The 25,476-nt window shown below is 36.2% G+C and overlaps 3 protein-coding genes across 4 annotated transcripts; 1 reads left to right on the top strand and 2 right to left on the bottom strand.

The window, feature by feature from the left end:
* The first annotated feature begins 12,820 nt into the window (after positions 1 to 12,820).
* Positions 12,821 to 15,285, top strand: LOC110930393 (root allergen protein). Of its 2 annotated transcripts, none has more exons than XM_035987627.1 (3): positions 12,821 to 13,089; positions 13,637 to 14,762; positions 14,874 to 15,285. In XM_035987627.1, exons 2-3 carry the CDS (start codon positions 14,582 to 14,584, stop codon positions 15,158 to 15,160), a joined length of 468 nt encoding a protein of 155 aa, XP_035843520.1. In that variant the 5' UTR covers positions 12,821 to 13,089; positions 13,637 to 14,581; the 3' UTR covers positions 15,161 to 15,285. The 2 variants fall into 2 exon arrangements, 1 of the variants encoding a protein (XP_035843520.1); XR_004888692.1 differs by having other exon boundaries at positions 12,823 to 13,089; positions 14,601 to 14,762.
* Positions 15,286 to 20,640: 5,355 nt separating this feature from the next.
* LOC110930394 (early light-induced protein 2, chloroplastic) lies at positions 20,641 to 21,387 on the bottom strand. The gene has a single exon (XM_022173694.2). It carries the CDS (start codon positions 21,325 to 21,327, stop codon positions 20,809 to 20,811), a length of 519 nt encoding a protein of 172 aa, XP_022029386.1. The 5' UTR covers positions 21,328 to 21,387; the 3' UTR covers positions 20,641 to 20,808.
* Positions 21,388 to 24,759: 3,372 nt separating this feature from the next.
* LOC110930395 (early light-induced protein 2, chloroplastic) lies at positions 24,760 to 25,476 on the bottom strand. Its single transcript, XM_022173695.2, has one exon. The coding sequence runs from the start codon at positions 25,402 to 25,404 to the stop codon at positions 24,925 to 24,927; it is 480 nt and encodes a 159-aa protein (XP_022029387.1). The 5' UTR covers positions 25,405 to 25,476; the 3' UTR covers positions 24,760 to 24,924.

Raw genomic sequence — 25,476 nt, 5'->3', positions numbered from 1 at the left:
TTATTGATCTTGTGACATGCACCTGACGACAGCAAAGTTGGCGGTTCTTCTAGATGAAGGGTTGGTGGTGAGACGCACTACTAAAAAATTGTCTCGTTTACGACCAAGGTTTTTGTCGGAAAACTGTCGGAAAACTGTCGGAAAACGGCGTTTCCGACCAGTTTCCGACAGAAATACGTTTGTAGGAAAAAGCCTTAAAGGAAAAGATTTCCGACAAGTATCCGACTAAATTGGCGACAAATTTCCGACAAAAAAAGAGGTTACTATTTCCGACAAAGTACCGACCACAATTTTCCGACAGCTTTCCGAGCACCGTTTCCTACTATTTTCCGACCACCGTGTACCTACTGTTTTCCGACAACCATGTTCCTACGGTTTTCCGACAACCACGTTCCTACGGTTTTCCGACAATGTCCCAACAACAATTTTCCGACAACTTTTTTTTTTATAGTTTTTTTTGTCGGAATTTAGTCGGAACTTTCCTTCAAATTTCCGACGACTATTTTCTTTGTCGGTAAGCAGTCGGAAATTGGTTGCTAATATTTGACTTTTATTCTAGTCGGAAGTTTGTCGGTAATCGGTCGAAATTTCCGACTGAATTTCTTTTGGTCGGTAATTTTGGTAGGAAATCATCAATTTTCTAGTAGTGACGTGCAACGGGGGTTGCCATGAAGACTGAAGTAGCTGCCATGTTAGAATGAATGATTGAGAGAAGAAGGTTGTGGAATTAAGGTTGTTAACAACTTGTGTTATTGTGGTTGTTGAATGTTGATATGGTGGTCGGATAGTTATATAGGGGAGGGGTGGAGACCAATACTGGATATTTAGAGGGCCACGTCACTCACTTTTTTTGGGTCGTGTCACGTGGCTTTCCAATTGGCCGCTGAGATACTGTTGTGGTGCAATTTCACTCTTTTTTAAAACTCGGTTTTTAAATCATGTTGGGTTGGATTTTAAAATCGTTCAATTAGTTGAACCGAGTTTCTAGTTTACCTTCCATAAATACAAACTCATCTAAAAAACAATTCAATAACAATTAGGACTTACTTAATTAATCAAAGTTTTATCTAAAAAACAACTATTTTACTGTAAAATATCAAAAATTTTAATAGCATTTTTTATACTTATAAATAATATGGCATTGTACGAGATGAGTAACAGTTTCAACAGTGATGAAATATTGGAATTGAAAACACTAGGTTAATTACCGGAAATATGGAATGTCAATATTACCTTGATATCGTATTTTATTAAAATAAAAAAATCAAATTTTAAGATAATGCAAATCGGTTCAATGGTTTGAATCGGTAAAACCAGATTTACCGCCGATACATAAGATATATTGTTTTAGGTTTTACTGGCTTTTATCATGTTGTACACGTGTTTAGTATTCACTAATTGAGTGATTGGACCGTGGAACTTTGTAGGTTGTTTGTGTAACATTAATTAAGGTGGAACTTTCTAGGTTGTTTGTATAAGGATTAACGTTATTTTTATAAATATTAAATTAGTTGTTGCATGTCTATAATTTCTTTCTTTTTTTGGTTCACTAATGTAGAGTTTGTAACCACTTGTAAGACTGGATATTAGTTGTTGCGTGAATTAAACCACGGCAATCACGTCCCTCTTTTTTCCATTATTCACGCAAACCCTAACCCCCAACATCAAGAAGAACAATCGCAGCAGGAAATTCTTTTCCTCTGTTTGTGATAATCAAGTTTCACAAGAGAAGAATAGCAGATATTTTGTTCCACAGGTACTTGTTTTATATGTTATGTATTTTTAATTCACAATCGCAAATTACGTGATCGTAATCTGCACTGGTTCGATGCATTGGTTCTCGTTGGTTCTCTTTTCTGATTATCATCATCCTCTTTTTCGTTTTTCTTTTAATTTGTTTAATTGGGGCATTGATTTTGCTTTTGATCTGTCTGTGCATACAAGTGACGAGTTGGAAAAAAAATTAATGAATAGCAGATATGTGTGTTTACTGATCAATGTGTGTTTACTGTGCTTCTCTTTTAATATATTTCCATATGTGTTCTAGGGTTCGCTAATTTCTGATTCAAGCCCTAATTTGTTGCAAAATTGCTTAAACTAATGTAAATTAATGGTAACTTGTATCGTCTCCGGCTGTTTTCCGTATACGAGTTTAGTTAATTGTTATGGCGGTATATGGAATTGAATTCGTATTTGAGTTTTGAAGTTTCGACCACTCTGGTTTTGTAATGCGACATTGACCTATTTAGAAGCTAAATTGATACCAACTTTTGGATGTCTAATAAGTTGTGTTTTAGCTTCTGAGTTAATATGGATGTTTATAATTTATTTAGAAGCCAAGTTGATACCAGTTTTCTTTGATTTCTTCTATGCTTTAACTTTTAAGCACATTGATGTCAGTTGATTAATGCCAATAGATTAGTTGATTAAGCATAGGTTTCTTTCCTTATATATATATATATATATATATATATATATATATATATATATATATATATATATATATATATATAACAAAATTGTTATGGGTTTTTTTTATTGATGATATTCGGATGATCATGTTTTTATGATTACAAAGCAAGAATGTGGCCTCTATATATAACAAAAGAGAGGCACAATAAAAGGAGATAAAAATAGGAATAGAAATCATCATGGAGCAATAATCTTGGAGAGACAAATAAGGAGAAAATGTTGCATAAGAAAAGCCCCATATTCTTCCCATATTCTATACTCCCCCTCAAGTTGGAGCGTGAAGGTTCCGAACACCCAACTTGCACAGCAGGAAACGAAGTGAGTTGGCCCCTAAGGCTTTTGTAAGAACGTCAACAATTTGATCTTTGGTAGTAATAGGCACGGGACATATCTCCATAGAATCAACTCATTCCCTTACAAAGTAGCAGTCCATTTCTACGTGTTTGGTGCGCTCATGAAAAACCGGGTTATTTGCTATGTGACGAGCAGCTTGATTGTCACAAAACAATTGGGTCGGTCCAACAGGAGCCATGTCAAGCTCGCGTAAAGCCACCTCATCCACAAGATTTCACTAACAGCATTAGACATGGCTCGATATTCGGCTTCTGCTGACGATTTGGAGACAACCGACTGCTTTTTGGTCCTCCAAGAAATAGGAGCTCCTCTAAGAAGAAGTAAATAACCAGTTCTGGACCGTCTAGTCGTTGGACATCCTAACCAATCGGAATCACAATAGGCCAAGAGATTCGTCCCGCCTTCTTTAGGAATGAGAATACCTTGTCCTGGAGTTCCCTTCAAATAATGCAAGACACGAGTAGCAGCCTCCATGTGAGTTTGTCTATGATCATTGACGAATTGACTCAAAATGTTCACCGCATAAGCTATATCAGGTCTCGTAGCTTGCAAATAAAGAAGTCTTCCAATCAATCTACGGTATTGATTAGCATCGACACGAGGTTCCTTATCGCACCTAACAAGTTTCAAGTTTTGTTCCATGGGGAAAAAACTTGGTCTACAACCCGTCATACCAACATCTTCAAGGATGTCCAATGTGTATTTTCGTTGACTTAAAACCATACCTTCATTGGTTTTAGCGACCTCAATGCCCAAAAAATATTTTAAGGGTCCAAGGTCTTTGATGCTAAATCGCTTATCCAGAAAGTCCTTGGTTGCTTGTATTTTTCTCGAGTCATTTCCCACAAGAACAACATCATCGACATAAATGAGCGCAGCAACAAAAATTTTGTTTTCTTTGAAAATGAAGAGAGAATGATCGGCGGGAGTTTGCTTGAAACCAATTTCTAATAAAGAATTAGTGAACTCTTGATACCAATTTCTTGAAGCTTACTTGAGACCGTACAATGATTTCTTGAGTTTACATACCCTATTGTCATCTTGTTTTCCAAAACCTTGGGGTATCTTCATGTAAACATCTTCATGCAAGTCGCCATGCAAAAATGCATTGTTCACATCAAGTTGGTGAATGTGCCAATCACGCTTCACGGCCACGGTCAAAAGGGTGCGCACCGTCACTAATTTTGCAACAGGGTCAAAAGTTTCGTGGAAATCAACCCCTTCCACCTGTGTGAAGCCTTTTGCCACAAGACGTGCCTTGTATCGTTCAACATCTCCATTTGGCTTGTACTTGATCTTGTAGACCCATATCGAATCAATCGCTCGCTTTCCTTTTGGTAGCTCTTCCAAAGACCAAGTCTTATTTTCTTCAAGAGCTTGGATCTCTTGTTTCATGGCTTCGATCCACCTGACATCTTTCACAGCTTTTTTAAAATTTTTAGGCTCATTATTTGTGGTTATGGCCGTTAGAAAAGCTTTATGAGTGTTAGTAAAATTATCATAAGAAATAAAATGTGCTAAGGGATGTACCGTGGAGGAGTCTTGATGGAGCGATGATTGCGTATGGTCTAATGATGGGGGTAGGTTGACTTCAAAACCATCAAGTCGCGCGGGTCGTGATTTGCTTCTTATTGGTCTTGCATTTTCAATTGTGGGCCCATGTGTTTCATTGGTAGTTTCAAACCCTATTTCATGTTGGTCATCATAAACGGGTTCATGGGTGTTTTCGGGCTGGTTTGATTTGGACCAGATGTGGCAGGCCCAGTTGTATCTTCATTTCGTCCAGATGGATCTGGACCGTCATGGTTTTCTGGTGGCTCATGGGTGTTTTCGGGCTGAGGTTGGTTGGCTTGGTTTGGGCCAGATGTGACAGGCTCATTGGTGTCTTCATTTGGCCCAGATAGATCTGGACAATCATGTGTTTCTTATGGCTCATTTTCGAAAAAAACAGAAGTGGGGAGGGCATCTTTGGGCCGAGTTTGATTTAGCCCACCATTGTCTATTTCCTTTTCTTCATCCCACCTTTGAGGTAAAACAAAAATTTCTTCTTTCTCAGTAATGTTTCGAGCAAAAGGAAAAATATTTTCTAGAAATTTGACATCTCTAGAGGTCACCATCTTGCCGTGTTTGAGATCATAGATTTTGTATCCTTTGGTTCCGGGAGGATACCCAAGGAAAACACCAGGTCTGCCCCTCACTTCAAACTTATCTCTATTGGTCTCAACACTCCTATAATAAGCTAGACACCCAAAAACCTTCATATGATCATGGTCGGGTTTTGAGTTGTGTAAAATTTCAGAGGGCGTTTTATTCTCAATCACTTCAGATGGTAAACGGTTTATAACATATGTTGCTGTTAAAACACATTCTCCCCAAAATTTTGTGGGTAGATTTGCCTCGAATTTTAAGGCGCGTGTTGTTTCTAACAGGTGCCGGTGTTTTCGTTCCACTACACCATTTTGTTGGGGTGTGTGTGGACAGGAAGTTTCAAGCAAAATCCCTTGCTTCACATAAAAATCAAGCATTTTGTTTGAAACAAATTCCCCACCATTGTCACACCTTATTCTTTTGATATCCTTCTCAAATTGAACTTTAACCATTTTGTGAAAATCTACGAGACAAATACTTGCCTGATCTTTGTGTTTGAGAAGGAAAACCCACACAGAACGGCTAAAATCGTCAACTATTGTTAAAAAATAGTTCACACGTGTAAGAGATGGTGTGCGATATTTGCCCCATATATCACAATGTATTAATTCAAAACAAGCATTTGTCTTGGTAACACTAGTTGGAAACGGCAATCTTGTGAATTTTGCTTTAACACATGAATCACAAAAAACCTTATTATCCAAAGAAGTGTTTTTTAAAAAATCCAAATGACATAATTTAGAGTTTGATGGGTGACCTAATCTCTTGTGCCACATACTTTGAGTAGTCATCATAGCATGCCGCTTGGTTTCAAACATCCCCATCTTGTAGAGACCATTCTCGCAATCACCCGCTCCAATCAATCTTCTCGAGCGCAAGTCCTGCATGATACAAAAATCAGGAAAAAATGTAATAGTACATTGAAGTTCTTTAGACAATCTACTAACAGAAAGCAAATTGCATTTAAATTGAACTTCTCTAATTATCGCCCTACTTGGAAGAGCACAATCTCCTCTTCCCTCAACGGATACAACCTCCCCATTTGGTATAGTGACGGGGGGCTCATAGCGTCTTCTCCTTTTGTTTTTAAGCAAGGAATCATCATAAATGATATGATCGGTAGCGCCCGAGTTAAATATCCATTTTCCCTTTTTATCCATGTAACCACCCATTGATAGGGTTTGATTTTGATCGGAGGATCTTTACAGAGACCGCTCTGATACCATAACAAAATTGTTATGGGTTTTGTTTTATTGATGATATTCGGATGATGATGTTTTTATGATTACAAAGCAAGAATGTGGCCTCTATATATCACAAAAGAGAGGCACAATAAAAGGAGATAAAATAGGAATAGAAATCATCATGGAGCAATAATCTTGGAGAGACAAATAAGGAGAAAATATTGCATAATAAAAGCCCCATATTCTTCCCATATTCTATAATATATGACCCTGTTTCAGCTTAGAAAGTCATAGGGTTTGAATGTAAGTGAAAGATAGGGTGAAATGGGGTCGTTATCAGAAGGAGTTTAAGAAGGAAGAGGCGGAAAAGTACACGGTGGCGCGGTTTATACAAGGTGAAAGTTGGTTGAAAAGTACTGGTGTACCGGTTCGTCTAAGGACTTACAGCTAGTTAAGATCTTGCCGAAGACAATGTTTGTTACCAAAGTTGTCACTGTTACAGAGAAAACAAGTTACTAAAGTTCAGCTTGTTAATTTCAAGAGTTCACTAATACTGAGGTTGTTTGAAGAAGTTAAGACGATCACTACTAATGTAATTGTGCCTTTATTATTCATTTTCTTATAATTAAATGACAATTAATTAAGTACATGATTGTAATTATGGACAAGGTTTAGGATAATATTCTCAAAAATGTGACTACCCGCGGTAGAGTTTGTTGATACACTTTTTGTGGACGCGACTCGGCTCGGTTCGACTCGGTTCGGTTCAACTTGGTTTCGACACGGTTAGGTCCGGCTCAAGCCCGACGTCACGACATTCCTCCGTCGTGCGCCCCAGAGTTCGACACGCGAAGCACAGAGCGCCGCGAACCAAGACCAGGTGACACATCACCATGACATCATCACTGTGATGTCATGATGATGTCATTTAGTTGAAAATGCATACAAATTCACAATCTGTTGTACATGGTCGACGAAACATAAAGTGTTTCGTCGACTATGGTGTTTCGCCGTGGGCTGTCCCTGTTTCGTCACTTGTTGGGCTTCTTCAGGCCCAATCTCTGGCCCAAAGGTGTTTCGCCGAGTTCTTTTCTGTTTCGTCAAGGTCTGTGTCTGTTTAGTATAAATACTCGTCATAGTTTCTGTGTGAAACTGAGATGAGTGTGAGAGACCTGTGAGACTTAGTGAGAGTCTGTAAACATTGTTTGTATATGTTTCTGGTTGTACTCATCCATAATCAACAGATATTGAATCATTGGTTATTCCGTGTGTTTTACACTGTGTTTGGTTTGCACCGTCACGGGGATTCCGCACCCGTTACCGTGTTTGTGATAAACAAGGATAGGTTTTCGTTATTGATCCACCGGAAAAACGGGACCTATAGAGTTAGTGGTTAGCAACACTTTAGTTTAGTGGTTTTCTGGTCTCTATTTGTATGTGTATCAAGTGGAGTGAAAGGTATACTAACAATCACTAAGAGTTGTACCAAGTGGAGTGAAAGGTATACTAACAGTCATCTGTTTGTATATAGGGCAATAGATATTTTCTAGTCTAAGAAATTACTCTAGAATTATCCATTTGTTTAATTGCCATGCAAATCATATTTTTCTTATTAATTTGAATGTTATGTAGTTTATTACTAAAATTTATTTGATTTTATTTGTTGTTTATTTAAAAAAAATAAAATATATTTCACAAAAGGGATTTTTACATATTTCCCCCTCCTAAACTGACTTATTACGTATTTCCCCAAACAAAAAAAAACAATTACATATTTCCCCTTCCTAAGTCATATATATTACATATTTCCCATTTTCATTAAAATTACTCTTTGATTGACTATTTTACCCTTAATGAACTATTAAATGAATATTTGCATATTTCCCCTATCTCATATCATTAATTAATTACATATTTCCCCAATTTATATAGTATTTCCCCAATTCATTGATTTTAATTTATATCAAAGAATGTTTGCAATATTTTTTAAGCGAACAACTCTCTTTATATTTTTTTCCACTGAGAAACTTTTATTATATATGGCATGGTGTGTAATTATTCATATCATACTCAGCAAAGTCCATATTCGAATTACAAGTTCAAATAAATTCCGAATAAAGATAAAACCAATTCAAAACTTAAAGTAGATGCAGGTTTAAAAGAAATATAAAGAAAAGTAAAGGGCATATATAATGTATTGGTAATATTTTTATCTGACTCTAAGTAAAATTGGTACTAAATTAAATTTAAAAAATGAAAATGCCAAATCATATCTGAATACGTAAAATACAATTTGATAACGTGGTGAAATGATAATGATGAATTCAAAGGTTTCTTGTTCTTATGATGTGATTTAAATTAAATAAATAATATTCAAATTGAACTTTGGTTAGCAATCAAATTACGAGACGAGACGCAATTTAAATCATAAAGCGATAATAAGTTTTTGTTATATAATTTAACTATTTTTTTAAATGTTTATAAGTTTTGGGGAAATACTATATAAATTGGAGAAATATGTAATTGATTAATGATATGAGATAGGGGAAATATGCAAATATTCATTTAATAGTTCATTAAGGGTAAAATAGTCATTCTAAGAGTAATTTTAATGAAAAGGGGAAATATGTAATATATATGACTTAAGATGGGGAAATATATAATTGTATTTTTTTGTTTGAGGAAATACGTAATAAGTCAGTTTAGGAGGGGGAAATATGTAAAAAACCCTTCACAAAAAAGGGTGGATGGTGGTTTGGGTCATGACCACACCCTTAGGATAGTGGTTTTGGATGGTGGATGAGAGAGCGATGACATGGCGCTGACATGGAGGGTCATGGTGGTCATGAGGGTCATGACCACACCGTATAGCCTAAGAGGGCCACGTTAGTGACTTTTTGGATCGTGTCACGTGGCTTTCGAATTGGCCGCTGGGAGGTTGTTGTGCTAAGTTCGGCCTCTAAATGTGCAGTTTTAGACTTTTAGTACTAGTGGAGTGATGTGGACAATGGAAATTTCTAGGTTACGTTACTTTCCAATATTTTGATTTAACTGTTAACTATGATATCATTCATTAGACGTACAGAGTTTGTAAACAATTTGAAATCTCAACCCGTATCATGTAGTGGGAAACATGTATATTAGGATTAGGTCTAATCTCATAAAAGGTGTCAGCGTTTAATAAAAAAATATATAATCATAATACGCCAAAGAATAACGGCGCATATATAACGTCAATGGCAACTATGTAAGTAATTATGAAATTAGTGACTAATCGGTCATTCATTTCTTCGGTCAATCGTCCAAACATGAAACATGATAAAGTAATAGCAATGATGCTAAGAGCAATGGTAGTAAGAATAATAACAAAAATAAAAATACCCGATTTTAGATATTTTGGTTGAGATCAATTCCATACCCGGTCTTTATGCCCACATCTAGGTAGCGGTGTGTTAATATGCGGGTGTGTCAATAGGCTGTTGATAATTCTAAACGTGTATAAACTATGTTTTCTATTACACGCCACAATATGTGATTGACAAAGTTACTAGCACAACAATGTAAATTGTTATAAACTAGTAAATTGCCCCGCACGATACCGCGACGTTGAAACGTAAAGTAACACGAATTTATACCGTCTAAAGAAAACGTACTATATTGACCCAACTGATTTAAAAAAAAAAAAACATTATATCAAAGTGTAGAGCAATTGAAAATGTATATAAAAATAAGCGCAGAAACGTATCATATTTGACCGACATATTTCTGAAGAAAATTTACGTCGAAATGTAAACCAACTCGAATTTATACCGAAATGTGCATAAAAATAAGTACATAAGAAATAGTGTTTTTTAAGTTAAAGAATCGTACGGCACATTGCGGCAGTTTCAAAACGTAATGTGACTCGAATTTATACCGTCTAATGAAAATGTATTATATTTGACCAAATCGTTTCCGAACAAAATTTACGTTTAATGTAAACCAATTGAAAACATACATAAAAATAAGCACCTAAGCGTATTATATTTGACTCGTCTCATTCCGAAAAAAAATTACGCCAAAACATAAACGGACTGAAAACGTACATAATAATAAGCATGAGAACATATTATATTTGACCAAATTCATTTCCAGAAAGAAAAAATTACGTTGAAACATGAATCAACTTGAGTTTATACCGACACGTACATAAAATTAAACATATAATTCTCGATTACAAAGTCTCTAGAAAATTAATAGGTTGTAAGTGTCATTACTAAAAAATAAAGGGTAAAAGTAGAAAAAGATTGCTAATTATAATATAGTTAATAGAACCGGTAAAAGTTAACTTTATATTGAATGTGTTAAGTCATTGTTTCTTTTTTTTAAACGGCCAACAAATCAATCTCGAGCACTCTCGGGGCACCCACTGGACAAACGGAGTACTCCGAGAGTAACCCGAGTCGTCCACCACCAATTCCGGGGAAACCCCTGTAATCCACCCGCCTGTAGGCACGACGGTAAATTACCGGTAAAACCCGTTTGGCTCAAGGATCGAACCCTGGTTCCCCTGGGTCTCCTATCACTGCCCACTAGTGTCTCACTCCTTTTTTGCACCAAATGAGAATTGAACTTGAGTCTTTAAAGAAGAACACAAGTTCTCCTACCACTTGAGATAGAGGTCATTGGCATGCTAAGAAACAAAGCCTAGAAATCTTCTGGACTATGGTTTCTCTAAGAGAGTTTTCCAAATGTCTATGAATTGCCAGGCAAATTATGCAAAACAGAAAACATATCTGTAGCCTCGTCATATGAAGGAGGGTTTTTTTCTATACCTGATGAAACAGTGGTTAACCAGGAGAGGTTAATTCATGGTCTCGTCAACTAGGGTTAATCCCTTATTTCCGAGGATCGGTGGCTTGACCGTTAGCTGGTTAACCATTGTTTCATCATTGGCCCCACGGTGGGCGCCAATGATGAAACATTGGTTAACCAGGAGAGGTTAATTCACTAGTCTCGTCAAGTAGGGTTAATCCCTTCTTTCCGAGAATCGGTGGCTTGACCATCAGCTGGGTTGTCTCCTGCACAAGGAAAACACACTGTGACTCGTAACAAGGAGGAAGGAGTGGGGGGGGTGGGTGCTCCTTGTTACCACTCTCCGGCGTGAGAATCAGTAATTTGCTTGGGAAGCAAAGTGTGATAGTAGTAGTAGTGTGAGAGTTGTGAAGAGATACCTCAAACCTGGTTTGGGATGGGTATTTATAGCCGAGGAGTGAAGGAGGATGGTTGAGTTGACAGACTGACGACGCGCCGCCCTTATGCAGGTGTGTCAGGCTTGGCGGCTGTGGAGGTGAAGTCACGTCCTACTGCGGTGTCAGTCTGTTGCTTACGTATGGGCTGACAGGCGACTGTCATTGGTGCCACTTGCACTGCAATGTCAGTCCCACTTGCCTCATGGGCAGGATGCGGTGCCGCGCCGCATCGCTGCCTGTGGTAACCGCTGCTGTTTCCGCGTTCCCATTCTGGCAAAGACTGTGGGATGCGGTGCTAGGCCGCATCGCCGCTTATGTTGACTGTTGCTGTTGTTTAGATCCCTTGTATTGATGAAAACGTTCACAGGATGCGGTGCGAGGCCGCATCGCTATGCATACACCCGTTTTCATACACAAGGTATGGAAATATTCATAGGATGCGGTGCCAGGCCGCATCGCTAATGCCTATCTTTATTTTCCCATCACTTGACAGATTGGATTCGACAGCTGTGTTCGCGCGTGCCCGCACGGACACAGATAAGTTCTTGCTAGTGGGGGTTTTTGATAAGGGTAATGGTCACTAGCGGTCGTGCTGACGCGAGATCTGGGACCATACCCCTTCAATACCAATACCATATTCACATTAAAAAGAATAAAATGCTCGTTTTTATGGTGTTTTTTTTTAAATATTAATGTATGAAAATGTTATGGCCGTTTAAAAGTCATGAGGAAGTTGATTTACTAATCATACGTTTTAACGATTGTACCACATATATATTTAGAAAAAAAAACGTAATTACTTAAACTCTTAAAAAATTACATTTTTGTGCTCATTATATGTGTGTATTATATATATAGGGGAAGGCTGATGAGAAAACTCCACTTAATGAGAAAACTAAAAAACTCTATCCGAAGTTGTATTACACATATGCAATACATGTTTAGAGAAATAAAAAAGAATACGTTGACTTGCGGTTCGCAATATAGGGGAAGGCTGATGAGAAAACTCCACTTAATGAGAAAACTAAAAAACTCTATCCGAAGTTGTATTACTCTATCCGAAGTTGTATTACACATATGCAATACATGTTTAGAGAATTAAAAAAGAATACGTTGACTTGCGGTTCGCATGAACGTTTTATATATTACACATGTGTAATAATGCGTTCGTTTCCTAAAAAAATATTTTTTTCTTGATATAATGCATATATGCATTACATGAAAATGAAAATTTTAGAAAAGAAAAAAAAAAACACTATTACACATGTGTAATATCTATATATAATAAATAAAACTTAATGTGGGACACGTGTCCTATTCTAAGAGCCATTGATTTTGTGGGTTTCCCGCTCAACTTATTGGATCAATTTTTGGACCCGATCCATATCAAATACCACTTTTCTTTCTTATCTTCGCTACCTTCTCTCTCTTTTATCTTACAAAAGAGACTGAAAGCCTAAAATAGATCCCCTTAAATAGATCCCCTTCTTGCTGTTTCTTCCCTTTCTCTGGAAACCCTTAAATGCATCGCCGTTTTATTCTGCATTCGATTCGATTTACTATCAATTCTGTTTACACCTTCATTGTTGCTCTGGTTCCCCGATTTGAGACCCTAACGGCGACGCAGTGTTGACCAATTAGGGTTTTGGTTATCATCTTCTCATTGTCGTCGCGATCAAGGTTAACATCTTCCGCTACAGGTATGTGAGTTCATATTATATGTTTTTTTTTCTTGTGGTTTGTTTTATTGACCCGTGCACAGATGTTGGTATGTTTTTAATTTCAGTTTTTGGGTTGTGTTCGTTGAATACAAAACCTGTCCATAGTAGATATTTAGAATCAAAGATTTGGAATTGTTATGTGTTATTAATATGCGATGTTGCATATATCATATTAATTGGATTTACTATATAGTATTTGTATAAAGATTAAATTGTTACTATTGGGTATGTTATGAATAAATTGTTGGTTTTTTACATTCAAGGTTTTAGAAATATTACAAGTGTAGACATAGTTTTACATTCTAAATAGGTCTGTAATTCCCTGATGGTATTTAGGTGGTTTTTCATCTTTTTTTGATATTACAGAATTCATGGGATCCCTAAGGTCAGTTTCTTAATAACTTTAATGTTATACTTATACGAACATTTGTTCACTTTTATGACATTTTTTTCCTTTACCTCTTTAATATGCTCTACATATTTGTGTTCGAGTTTTACCTTTCGTGACGCATAATATGCTCTGCAGAGTTGTGTTCGAGTTTTACCTTTTGCGACACATACAATAATATTTATAGAGAATAAGGTTAGTTTTCATGGCGACACAGATATTTCAATTATTTTTACACAGGTTTCTCAGCTGGTTCTGTTTTAAGTTACCATCGATATGTTAGAAATCAGGCTCTTTGAGGTTGACCTTATGTCAAATCCTATTGTATAAGTTTGTCAATGTATATGTATCTCTGTGTTCAAATCATTCTACATACATGTTGCTTACATAACTGCTTGATAACATGATATTTTTTTAAATTTACCTTTTGTGTTAAAAATGAGGTCATCAACTATTGGGAACATGTATGGTTTTGTAATTTTGCATTAAGCAATCCCCAATATCTCTTTTTCTGATTTATAGGGTTAACTATTGTTGTATTCATAAGCCATTTTTGTCAGAATATGTGGGAAATAGATGAAATTTTTTAATTGGTTATACATTCGAGTTTTGGGATTTAAGCGCCTCACACCTTTATAAATGAAAATAATGCTGAGTTATAATACACAGGTATCTAAAGAAGTAATTTTTTGAATGTTTAGTATATAAATTATATTTTGTTCAACCCGTGTATTACACGGGGTTCTAACCTAGTATAATATAAAAAACACCCATGTGTTTTCCTTGCGATCCTCAACATGTTTTTTCAGTAAGTTTATATGTTTATGGCTTTCTCATCTATACACACACAGAGGGTTCGGGGGCTAGAACTAATACCTAACATGTAGTATGTCAAAAATGGAGTATAGTGTAGCATGCCAACGATAGAAGTGTATTGTTGACCATGTATGCATTGCATAACATCTAAAGACCCCTTACAACTCCAAGGCTTCACCCTTATAAATATCATTATGTGCGCACCTATTTCATAAAAAAATAATCATTCGTCTATCATATTTTCACTTATAAAGTTACACATACATAATGGACGTGGTTTATGCAGAGATAGAGATCACCTCTTCACTTTCAGCTCCTAAAGTTTTCAAAGTCTACACTGACTTTGACATCATTGCCCCTAAGATCAATCCCGAATCTTACAAAACCATCACCGTTATCAAAGGTGATGGTGGAGTTGGAAGCATCAAGAGCATGACATATAGTGATGGTAAGAGATCACACCGTGATATACATATATAACTATTTAGTTTTAAATTTTAAAATCGAATTGAGCTCTTTCATGTCTTTGCGTAGTTGTTTTCACTAACACTTGTCACAGGAACAAGTTCGAAGCACACAATCGATGACATTGACGCAAGCAACTTTATACTAAGTTGGACGTTCTTTGAAGGAGACGCCTTGATGGGTATAATAAACACAGCTACTCATCATATGAAGTTCATACCTTCTCCTAATGGAGGATCCGTATTCAAACAAACATTTGTAATTAGGTATAAAGGTGATGCTAAGCAAATGGATGATGTTATTAATATTACTAAAGAAGCAATCAAGAATACTTTCAAGAAGATGGAGTCTTATGCTATTGCCCATCCTGAAGTTTACTAATGCTTTCATCTAGATAAGATGATGTGTTCGACTATCACATCATTGTACTCTATTTTTGTTTCATGTAATAATGAACAATAAAATATATTAATTACGCATAATAAATTTTCTAATCCACAGACTAATTTGTGTTGATATGATTTCTTGGAATAAGTACATAAAGTAGTTATAACTCTCAAAAACATCTTAAGCACATAATAAGTGTAAAACAATGACAAAAAAGAAGTTATAAGCAGCATGATCACTACACTTTTATGCATCTCTAGTTGTACACACTTTTGTGCCATAACCTAATTGTTAGAATGGTTGCAATCAATTTTAGTTTAATTTACTTCATAAACGGTTTAACTAGCCTAGGGAAAATGAAGAGGCGTATTGTTAGTTTGAAATTTGAAGTTCAGACATCTTACTCATGCTACATCTTAATTCAGGCTAATTAAACTGGTGGTAAAGTAACATCTTTGTCCCAAAGAATGGATAAATAGATATTAATCATCGATCCTAATCATTCTTCGCTGGTTATGGTGTAACACCCCGACCCGAGTAGGGCTGACGTGTCACTCTTACAAATATCAGAACTAAACCAATCCATAACATTAAATGAAAGATCCTAATTACATTTATTACATTACTGAAATAAAGAATCTTGACCAGCAACTTCCTAACGCTCCTCACTGAAATCCCAAATCATTCCATATTACCTGTAAAACAAATAGGGAAACACAAAAAGAAAAATACGGCTGAGCCAAAAATTGCCCAGTAACGGAGAAATCAAAAGTACAAGTAAAGTCATATCAGCAGAAGCAAAACACAACAGAACATAACTGAGACTGAACTGAAACGATTACTGACACGGGTACTGAAAAACAGATGCAGACACAAGATTGATACAAAAACTGACACACGAACTGATCTGAAACGGTAACGGACACTGATACAGAAATAGAAATCGGTCATATACATAACCGATTCCGAACCCAATACAAAACCGATGTAGAGACTTATACATTGTTGACCACGATGGCTAAAACCATTTTTCTTGTATAAACGTATTCATTTAATCATTTAATAATGCTATTATTTTAAATATGCGGTACTTGGCAAAACTGTTTTCTTATTTGAACATTTGAATTTTATCAAGATATAGTAATTTATCATATTTAATAGCAAATCGTTATTACACAAAATTAGCAAATTTTCTAACTATGAAAACCTTATATATTAAAAGTAGAGTAAGTTGAATAACCTAGATTTCTAAACAAAATACTTATTATAAATTTCGAAAACCGACATGGGAAACCGATACAGATACTGAGTCAAAACACATATAACTTATCATAACATAATCAGAAATAAAACATATTCAAATACTGAAACATATACTTACTTACACGACAGATATATCGACAAAATAAGTCGTGTAACACAGAAGCACCCAGAGCCAGAAACAACCAAACAGGTACACAGCTAGCTAGTCCATGCACCTATGAGACGGTGAGTGCGGTGTGCACCCATTGTTCCATCTCCACAAACCAAACCAAACCAAACCGAACCAAACCAAACCAAACCAAACATGCTCGGGTGACAGAGCACAAAAACTAAAGCCATTTACAGGCAACTGAACATAATGCTAATGAGAACATGCAACAATGATTACCACTGCTAAAGTCTATTGCATGCTACTACGAACTTATCAAATAATAAATGTGAAATGAGACAACTAACGGAAACAGACAAAATCCGTACTGCAAAGTAACATATATGACAAAAAAAATACTCAGATGAGAAGACCAAAGAATCCGTACCAAAGAGTAACGAATCTAATAAAAAAATATGGAGTATGGTAATTTCTTGACATAGCATTCACAGTTCATAAGCAATATATATACTACAACGAATAGGCAAATATTCTGCCTAATAAAAGGCCTTGACAGAAGGCAGCCCAATCAACAAGAAAAGGAAAAAAATAATGGACTAAAATAAAGGACTAAAATAATCCGTAAATTATTTCCTTCCAATACTCCCTCTCAAGTTGGAGCATGCGGATCACAAATGCCCAACTTGCCAAGTAATAACTGTAGTTGCCGAGATCCCAGCGGCTTTGTGAACAGGTCTGCGACTTGTGATTTTGTATCAACGTACAGCGGTTCCACGTCATTTGACTCGACCCGTTCTCTAACGAAGTAGCAATCCATTTCAACGTGTTTCGTTCGTTCATGAAACGCCGGATTATTGGCTATGTGTTTAACAGCCAAGTTATCACAAAACAGTTGTGTTGCAATGTTTTGTTCAGCGCCTAGTTCTTTCAAAAGCCATCGTAACCAAAGGATCTCACTAACGGTTGTTGCCATGGCTCGGTTATGCCCGTCCTTCCCACAAAAAACACAGTGCTCCACCTTATCATCAGCGGTCTTCTTGCTATTCTTGGACGTGTTTCGATTCTGTGTGCCAGCAGCCCCGTCTTTCTTCATGAAAGCTTGAAACGCAGCGGTATCGGTGTTTGTTCTTTTGCCCATGGAAACAACCTTCTGTTGCTCATCTTCCGAAACGAGATGGTAAGCTTCTCCTAGGCTGGGTATTGGCTTCATAGCAAGGATTTGTGTTCTGATGGTCGAGTATTCGTTATCGAGTCCAAGTAAGAACTCATACAACCTTTCTTTATCCTTGGATTCGGTTAACTTTTTGCTTAGATTGCATGTGCAACCGGCACAAGAACACCTCGGAACCGAAAAAACTGAACTTATCTCGTCCCAGAGAGTTCTTAACCTGGTGTAATATGCCGACACAGATGATCTATCCTGCTTTGTCGTCATCAACTGTTGCTTCAGTTCATATGCCCTCGGGGCACTTTCCTTCCCGAAACGTTCATGTAAATCCTTCCATATTTCTTTCGCTGAATTAGCGTATTTCACACTAACTCTGATTTCCTTCTCCATGGCTGTAGTCAGCCATCCTCTGATCATGGCATCACATCGAAGCCATAGCATGTGATCCGCATGTGTCTTCTCTGGTTTCTCTATGGTTCCATCGACAAATCCTATCTTGTTTTTTGCAAACAGAAAGGTCTCCATCTCTTGAACCCAGTCGAGATAATTGCTATCATTCAAGACCTCATTCACATGTAACTGCCTTGGATAATCTGATGGATGGAGGTAATAGGGTGAGGTGTGATTTGCTGCGGCATTGCTGACCGCGTTCGATTCCTTTTCTTTGTCGCCGGCCATGTGTGTGATAGTCGGTTTAGGGTTTTGGGGTTTTGGTTGAGCGTGTTAGGAACAGCGCTCTGATACCATAAAAAAAATATGGAGTATGGTAATTTCTTGACATAGCATTCACAGTTCATAAGCAATATATATACTACAACGAATAGGCAAATATTCTGCCTAATAAAAGGCCTTGACAGAAGGCAGCCCAATCAACAAGAAAAGGAAAAAAATAATGGACTAAAATAAAGGACTAAAATAATCCGTAAATTATTTCCTTCCAATATCTAATAAATAAAAATACTACGATGTGATCGAAACAGAATCCGTACCTTAGTTTATCAAGCAAAGCAAAAAAAACCCACAAATCAAGTCGTCCTCAAAAAGCTCACCAACCTATATTTCCGGTTTATGTCAAATTAAACATACTGCTTGTGACTAGTTATGTTATTTAGTTCGTTGTAAGTTGATTTCCGACGGCGAGGTTTTATATGATTTTTGACTAATCATTTTAAATGATAAATATGTCATACAAGTTACATATTCATCTCAAAGGATGTCAAAAACCATAGATTTAATTAATACAATGGCACTATATAGGCATCGAAGATCACTTTATATTTGTTACTTATACATTGAAAGTGGATTTCCACTAATTTAGTGAACAAAAATATAAACCATTCAATCACTTTGCATTCATGTAATTACGTATACAACAGCACATTTCAAAATGTGTTTAGAAATAATGTATATAGTTGTAGAAACTAATTTCATAAAATGAATTTAACAAAACTTATATCTTTTATCATGGCAGTAGTGAATTAATTTACCTATTTAACATAATGGCTAGTGTAAGAGCATTCACATCCAATCCACTAAAAATATACATACATTCCACTAAAAAACAACTCCTATATCAATATATTTCCACTAAAAACAAATACGTTTTCTCTCTCCTTTTCAATTTATATTACATTTTCTCTCTCCTCCACTCACAACCACTTTCAATATATATTAAAAAAGTATAGAGGGTGAACAGTGTCCCCCCAAATATACAGATGAACAGTAACATTTTCTCTTTCCTCCACTCACAACCACTTTTTATACTTCTTATATTTTAAAAACCCCCCACACAGATTTTGGTGGTTTGGATGAGAATGCTCTAACAAAGCTTAGTTACCATGATGGATCTGTAGTAGTAGCCGCCAGAAATCAAAACGGTTCAAAGTCGAATAAATATGTTCAAAGCGGAAAACGGTTCGGTTTGCTAACCTGAATCAAAACCTGCATCAGAAGACAAGGAATTTGTGGGTTGCGATTAATAGGAAAGGAGTCAAGGCGGGGGCGCTGAAATCTGGTTTGCGGCGGCAGACGGTGGCGCTACGGCGGTTGGGATGCGGCTGTGGTGTCGATAGTTGCAGATGGTGGCACGTAGGTGGTCTCCCGCGGCTGCAAACTTGTGAGCAGCGGACGAAAATATGAAGCACAAGGAATCAGAATTTCAGCAAACATGTGGGGCACGAATAGAGATGTTTGAAGCGACTAGTCCTGCCGCTTAAATTGGGTGGTGATATTTTTCTTAGGGTTTTCTCTCTTGGTTGGTTTTAGAGGAAGTTAATAATAGGGAATGGGATCTTCGATGATAATCTCAAAGGTTAATATTTAATTTATTGCATTCTATATTCAAATAAAACTAATTAAATAATAAGTATTCATATATCAAAATAAAACTCACTATGATAATATAAGTATTCATATATCGAAAATGAGGACAATTATATTAACTATGGTAACCGTAATTCAAATAAATAGTATTTTACCCAACTTACCTAATATGAAAATAAAGTTTCTATGATTACGTAACTCATAATTGCATACCATTTATATTCTCATGTAGGTTCTAAACATTTAAAAGTAATTACAACTAAATATAAGTTATTATTATTTCTATTATAATAGTATTAGTATTTTTTTTTTTTAGCACAGTACAATTTCAAATTATTTAATATAACATTATATATTTGATGATAATCTTTCTATCAACTTTTGTGATGTACTAAACTCGTTTTATAAACTGAATATATTAATTTGATATTTATTGTATTAGAGTTTTCATTTTTTTTTTGTATATTACATACGGAAAGAGGACGGATCATCGGTTATGGAATTTAGAAACACAGGGGACATTTTGTTTTAACAGAAATTTCCAACACAATGAACATTAATTCTTTCCCCAACCACCCACCAGTACCTAGTACCTGGGCTGCTTACTTACACTTGTACTTGCAACAATTCATATACTTTCATAGATATCTTTCAAAGTACATGACTAGTAACATTCTAGTTCTAACACTTCTTGACAAAATTATCTAAATTCACAATCTGAAAATAATTTCTTGTAGCACTCTTTGTTTCTATGATTCTTTTTCTATATACAAAAATTAATCAAACAAGCGGAGTTCCAGTCACATACTCGGTGAAAGCCAAAGCAACCAAACCCAACATCGCAGCCCGACCGTTCCACAGCTCTGCATCCGACGTCATCACCCCACTCGACTTCGACTCCGCCCTCACCCCTTTAAACAACGGCACCAACGACGCCACCGACAGCACCAAACTCGTCGCTACAAACGCCGGTACACCACCGTGAGAGATCTGAGCGAACACATCCTGACCGTTGCTCAACTCTACAGCCATCGCTGACACAAACCCTATCATCGCCAACCTTCCGTTAATCCTCTCCGGTGCAGGCCCACCGAAGGCCAACACGTCGGAAAACTTGGTGCTGACCTTCGGCGCCGGTGGTGGCGGAGGCGTAGTTGGTGTGGCTGGAGTTTTGGTTGAAGGTTGTTGATCTTGTGACATGCATCTGACGACTGCAAAGTTGATGTTTCTTGTAGATGAAGAAGGGGTGGTGGTGAGACGTGCAACGGAGGTAGACATGAAAACTGAAGTAGCTGCCATTGCAAGAGATGATTGAGAGATGGTTGTGGGATTAATGTTAAGGTTGTTTGTTATAGTGGTTGTAGAGTTGGTGGGTTGGGTTATATAGGGGAGGGGGTGAAGACAAAGACTGGATATTAAGAGGGCCACGTTACTCACTTTTTGAGTTGGGTCACGTGGCTTTCGAATTAGCCGCTGAGAGGTTGTTGTGGTGAGTTCGGCCTCTACATGTACAGTTTTAGTACTAGTGGACTGATTGGATTTGGACCATGGAACTTTCTAGGTTGTTTGCATAAAGTTAAATTCTTAAAAATTGATTTAGTTACTTTAATTTCTTCAACAGATATGGTTGTGGTAACTGTCTTGTGTTTATCAGAGAGATATAGGATTCAAATCCTGTAAAATTAAGATATAACAGTATTTGGAAGTATAATACTCACTAAAAAAGTTTGGGCATGTAATCACTTATAAGGGGACCCGGGGTGGTTCACTAGTGATGGGTTCTAGTGATGGGAGCACCCAATCAAATAATGTCATGTCAGCACCCAATATTCTAGTGATAGTGATAGAAATGTAGTGGGGATGGTATCACTAGTGATGGGGATTCCAATATACAAGTATTAATGCACAATGTACAAGTGATATCCTATAAAACTCAAAAGTTTAACGCGTAATGGTGGTAACGCGTTAGATATATAACGCGTAATGGTGGTAGCGGCGGCGGTGTGCTTTACGGCCATCACGCGTGAAATTGTCCCATAACGGGACCGCCCCGTCCTGCCTAAGAGTTTATGGGATTTGCTAGTTGACAATGAAACAGTCTTTTGGTATCAGTCATTCACATCTATTCCATCATATTTTCACCTTAAATTACACTAAAAACACTATATTTTCACACTCCTTTTTAATTAAATAATATTTGTTTATACCTTTATGATTACATTTTCTATCTACTCCACTCACAACCACTTTCAAAATATATATATTAAAAAATTATAGGGGGTGAACAGTGTCTCCCCAAATATACAAAAGAACACTAACATTTTATCTCTCCTCCACTCACAACCACTTTTTATACTCTTCATATTATAAAAACTCCACACACAAAATTTAATGGAATGAAAGTGAATGCTCTAAGTGTCAAGATGTGTCGGGGTTTACACCTATTTATGATCCAATTGACTTGAAGTTTCTATAACATGCGATAATCTTATTTAGTGTATTTACTCGGTGATACCGTCTTTTCCGATTCAACAAACAACTAGGTATTCATGTATTTTTAAATCACATACATTTAAAAAAGATGTGGTGAGTTTAGTTAGCGTAGTGTGTTTTAGTATCTTTGTATAAAAACTCATTCAAGGCAACACCTGGTAATGCGTAATGGTCATGTTGTAGTTACGAGCTTATGATATGTAACGTTGATTTGCTCCAACCATCCTTCACGATATTGATTTAGTAAAGGCCATATCGTGTATGATATTTTAATATAACGTATATACAGTTTACTTGTTTTTAATTATCTGATTCGATTTTAATTAGTGTTTTCCAATGCGACATGATCTATATGGTGAATTCACCTATGAAGGTAGCAAACCACCTACTTTTACAAAGTTTCCACAAAACCATACAAATTATTTTATAAAACCATTTAATCTTACAAGAAAATTCTTTTAGTAGCCAGTTGCAATCGTTGGTAAAGAAAGAAATAAGAAAGCAAGTTTCAAATGGGAAAGAAGAAACAAAGTTTCCAAGTTTTAATGGCCCAATTTTCTTCACCACTCATCCCTTCTTGCATCATCTTCTATCATTTCCCTTTACGCTGATTATAATCCTTAATATAATGTTAAAGTAAATATTAAGAAAGTCTTTTCCCACAAATAAATGTAAAAAAAGTTTATACCTACTTTTTTTAATTTTGATAATCGTGAGACTATATTAAATTTGTTCACATTATAACGTGTCTTTTCATCTTCACTTTTTAATAATACAACTTATTTGTGTGGAATTCACTTAGTTGTTACATAAAACCTAAGCATTTATACAAAAATGAAAAACTTTACGCTATATTTAGTGAAGAGCTTAAATGAGAATTTTTTTAAGGAGAAAAAAAAGATATTTCAACAAATAACAATACTTCATTTTATTTCATTTAATATTTATATTTAGTGTTATTGTAAGAATATTCGTTAACTTACATATATCATTAATTTGTAGTCTTCTTTTTAATAACTAACTACATTATATTTAATTTACTTTTAAAATATATTTTTTTGAAAAATAATTAATTTAGGGTGTAGGATATGTTAAAAGGTGTGTAAGATATATTACGAGCTGTGTAGGATGAAATGTAAAATAAATTTCGATATGTGTCTTCTAAGCTGAAACATTGGAGTTACTCTTCTTTTTAAAACATTTGATTCCAAATAAGCTATATATTATTAACTTAATAAAGCGAATTTACCTCTTAATAAATTTCGTCGTTGGTGTCGTTGTTAGGGGACTGGGGGTGGGCACGTGATGGAAGCCCATCACGCGTGCTCACCATTTGCACACTGCCGCCACCAAGGTTTTCAACGCGTGGAAAATTACACGCGTGGAAGATATCACGCGTTGAACATTACAAAAATTCGACCGTTGGGCTTTTTTTGACCGTTTTAAAACGGTAATATTTAATAATAATAATAAAAAAAACCTTTAAACCTTTTATATATACTTCTCAATTTTTAACCATTTCTACCCATCATGGTCTGTTTTTGTCGAAGCTCCTTCCTTTCATGTCGAGGCTAAAGAAATCGTGTTCAAAAAGTTGCAAGAATCGGCAAGAAAAGATGTTGAGAGGACTTTTGGTGTTTTAAAGGGTAGATGGGACATACTACGCCGACCGGTTCGTGCGAAACAAGAAATCAATACATAGCATAATATATGCATGTATCATATTGCACAATATGATAATCAAAGAAGACGGACGTGCAATATCTCCGGATTGGGTGTCGGATCCTCCTACATAAGTTCAAGTTCCAGAAAATATTCAACAAAACTTGCGTGATAAAGAAACTCACTTTCGGTTGAGATACGATTTAATTGAACTAGTAGGTTTTTTAGGTTTGGAGTTTCATGAGTTGGACGAGGAGTAGAGTTTTTTTAGTATATTTTTTTAAATTGTAGCCTAAAATATTATGTTAAATTGAGCTAGTATGTTTTAATTTTAATAAAAAATTTATTATTTTAGTGTTTTATTGTTAATTTCTAATTTTTAAAAAAAAATTATCAGTGATAGAATTTCATCACTTGTGATGAGCACCGCCACTAAAATAATGTTGTAAGTAATGCAATTTTTTATAAGTGATACCACCCCACTCCCCTTAGCAAGAAAGATGAGATGGGTCCATTATCATGAATAACAGTTCATCATTTACAATTACCATATCCACATACACTTGGGCAATAGTATTCATGTATCAAAACATTTCATCATTTATTTACACGTATACTTACAAGCTAGCTTTTATAGTACATGTCTACAAACAATATTCTAATTCGATATTCAAACTTCCATCTAATACCACGATTTAAAAATAAGTTCCTGTAGCCTCTTTGTTTTTATAACAAAACTCATCATACAAGGGCACTGCCCGTCACATATTCCGTAAAAGCCAAAGCAACCAAACCCAACATCGCAGCTCGTCCGTTCCACAGCTCTGCATCCGACGTCATCAAACCACTCGACTTCGACTCCGCTCTCACCCCTTTAAACAACGGCACCAACGACGCCAGCGACAGTACCAAACTCGTCGCTACAAACGCCGAAACTCCACCGTGTGAGATCTGAGCGAACACATCTTGACCGTTGGTTAATTCTACCACCATCGCTGACACAAACCCTATCATCGCCAACCTTCCGTTAATCCTCTCCGGTGCAGGCCCACTGAACGCCAACACGTCGGAGAACTTAGTGCTCACCTTCTTCGGTGCTGGTGAAGATTGTTGATCTTGTGACATGCACCTGACGACAGCAAAGTTGACGGTTCTTCTAGATGAAGGGTTGGTGGTGAGACGTGCAACGGGGGTTGACATGAAGACTGAAGTAGCTGCCATGTTAGAATGAATGATTGAGAGAAGAAGGTTGTGGAATGAAGGTTGTTAACAACTTGTTTTATTGTGGTTGTT

The sequence above is a fragment of the Helianthus annuus genome, chromosome 3 (assembly GCF_002127325.2).
Source record: "Helianthus annuus cultivar XRQ/B chromosome 3, HanXRQr2.0-SUNRISE, whole genome shotgun sequence".
Taxonomy (NCBI): Eukaryota; Viridiplantae; Streptophyta; class Magnoliopsida; order Asterales; family Asteraceae; genus Helianthus; species Helianthus annuus.
This window is presented reverse-complemented; position numbering and strand designations above follow the sequence as displayed.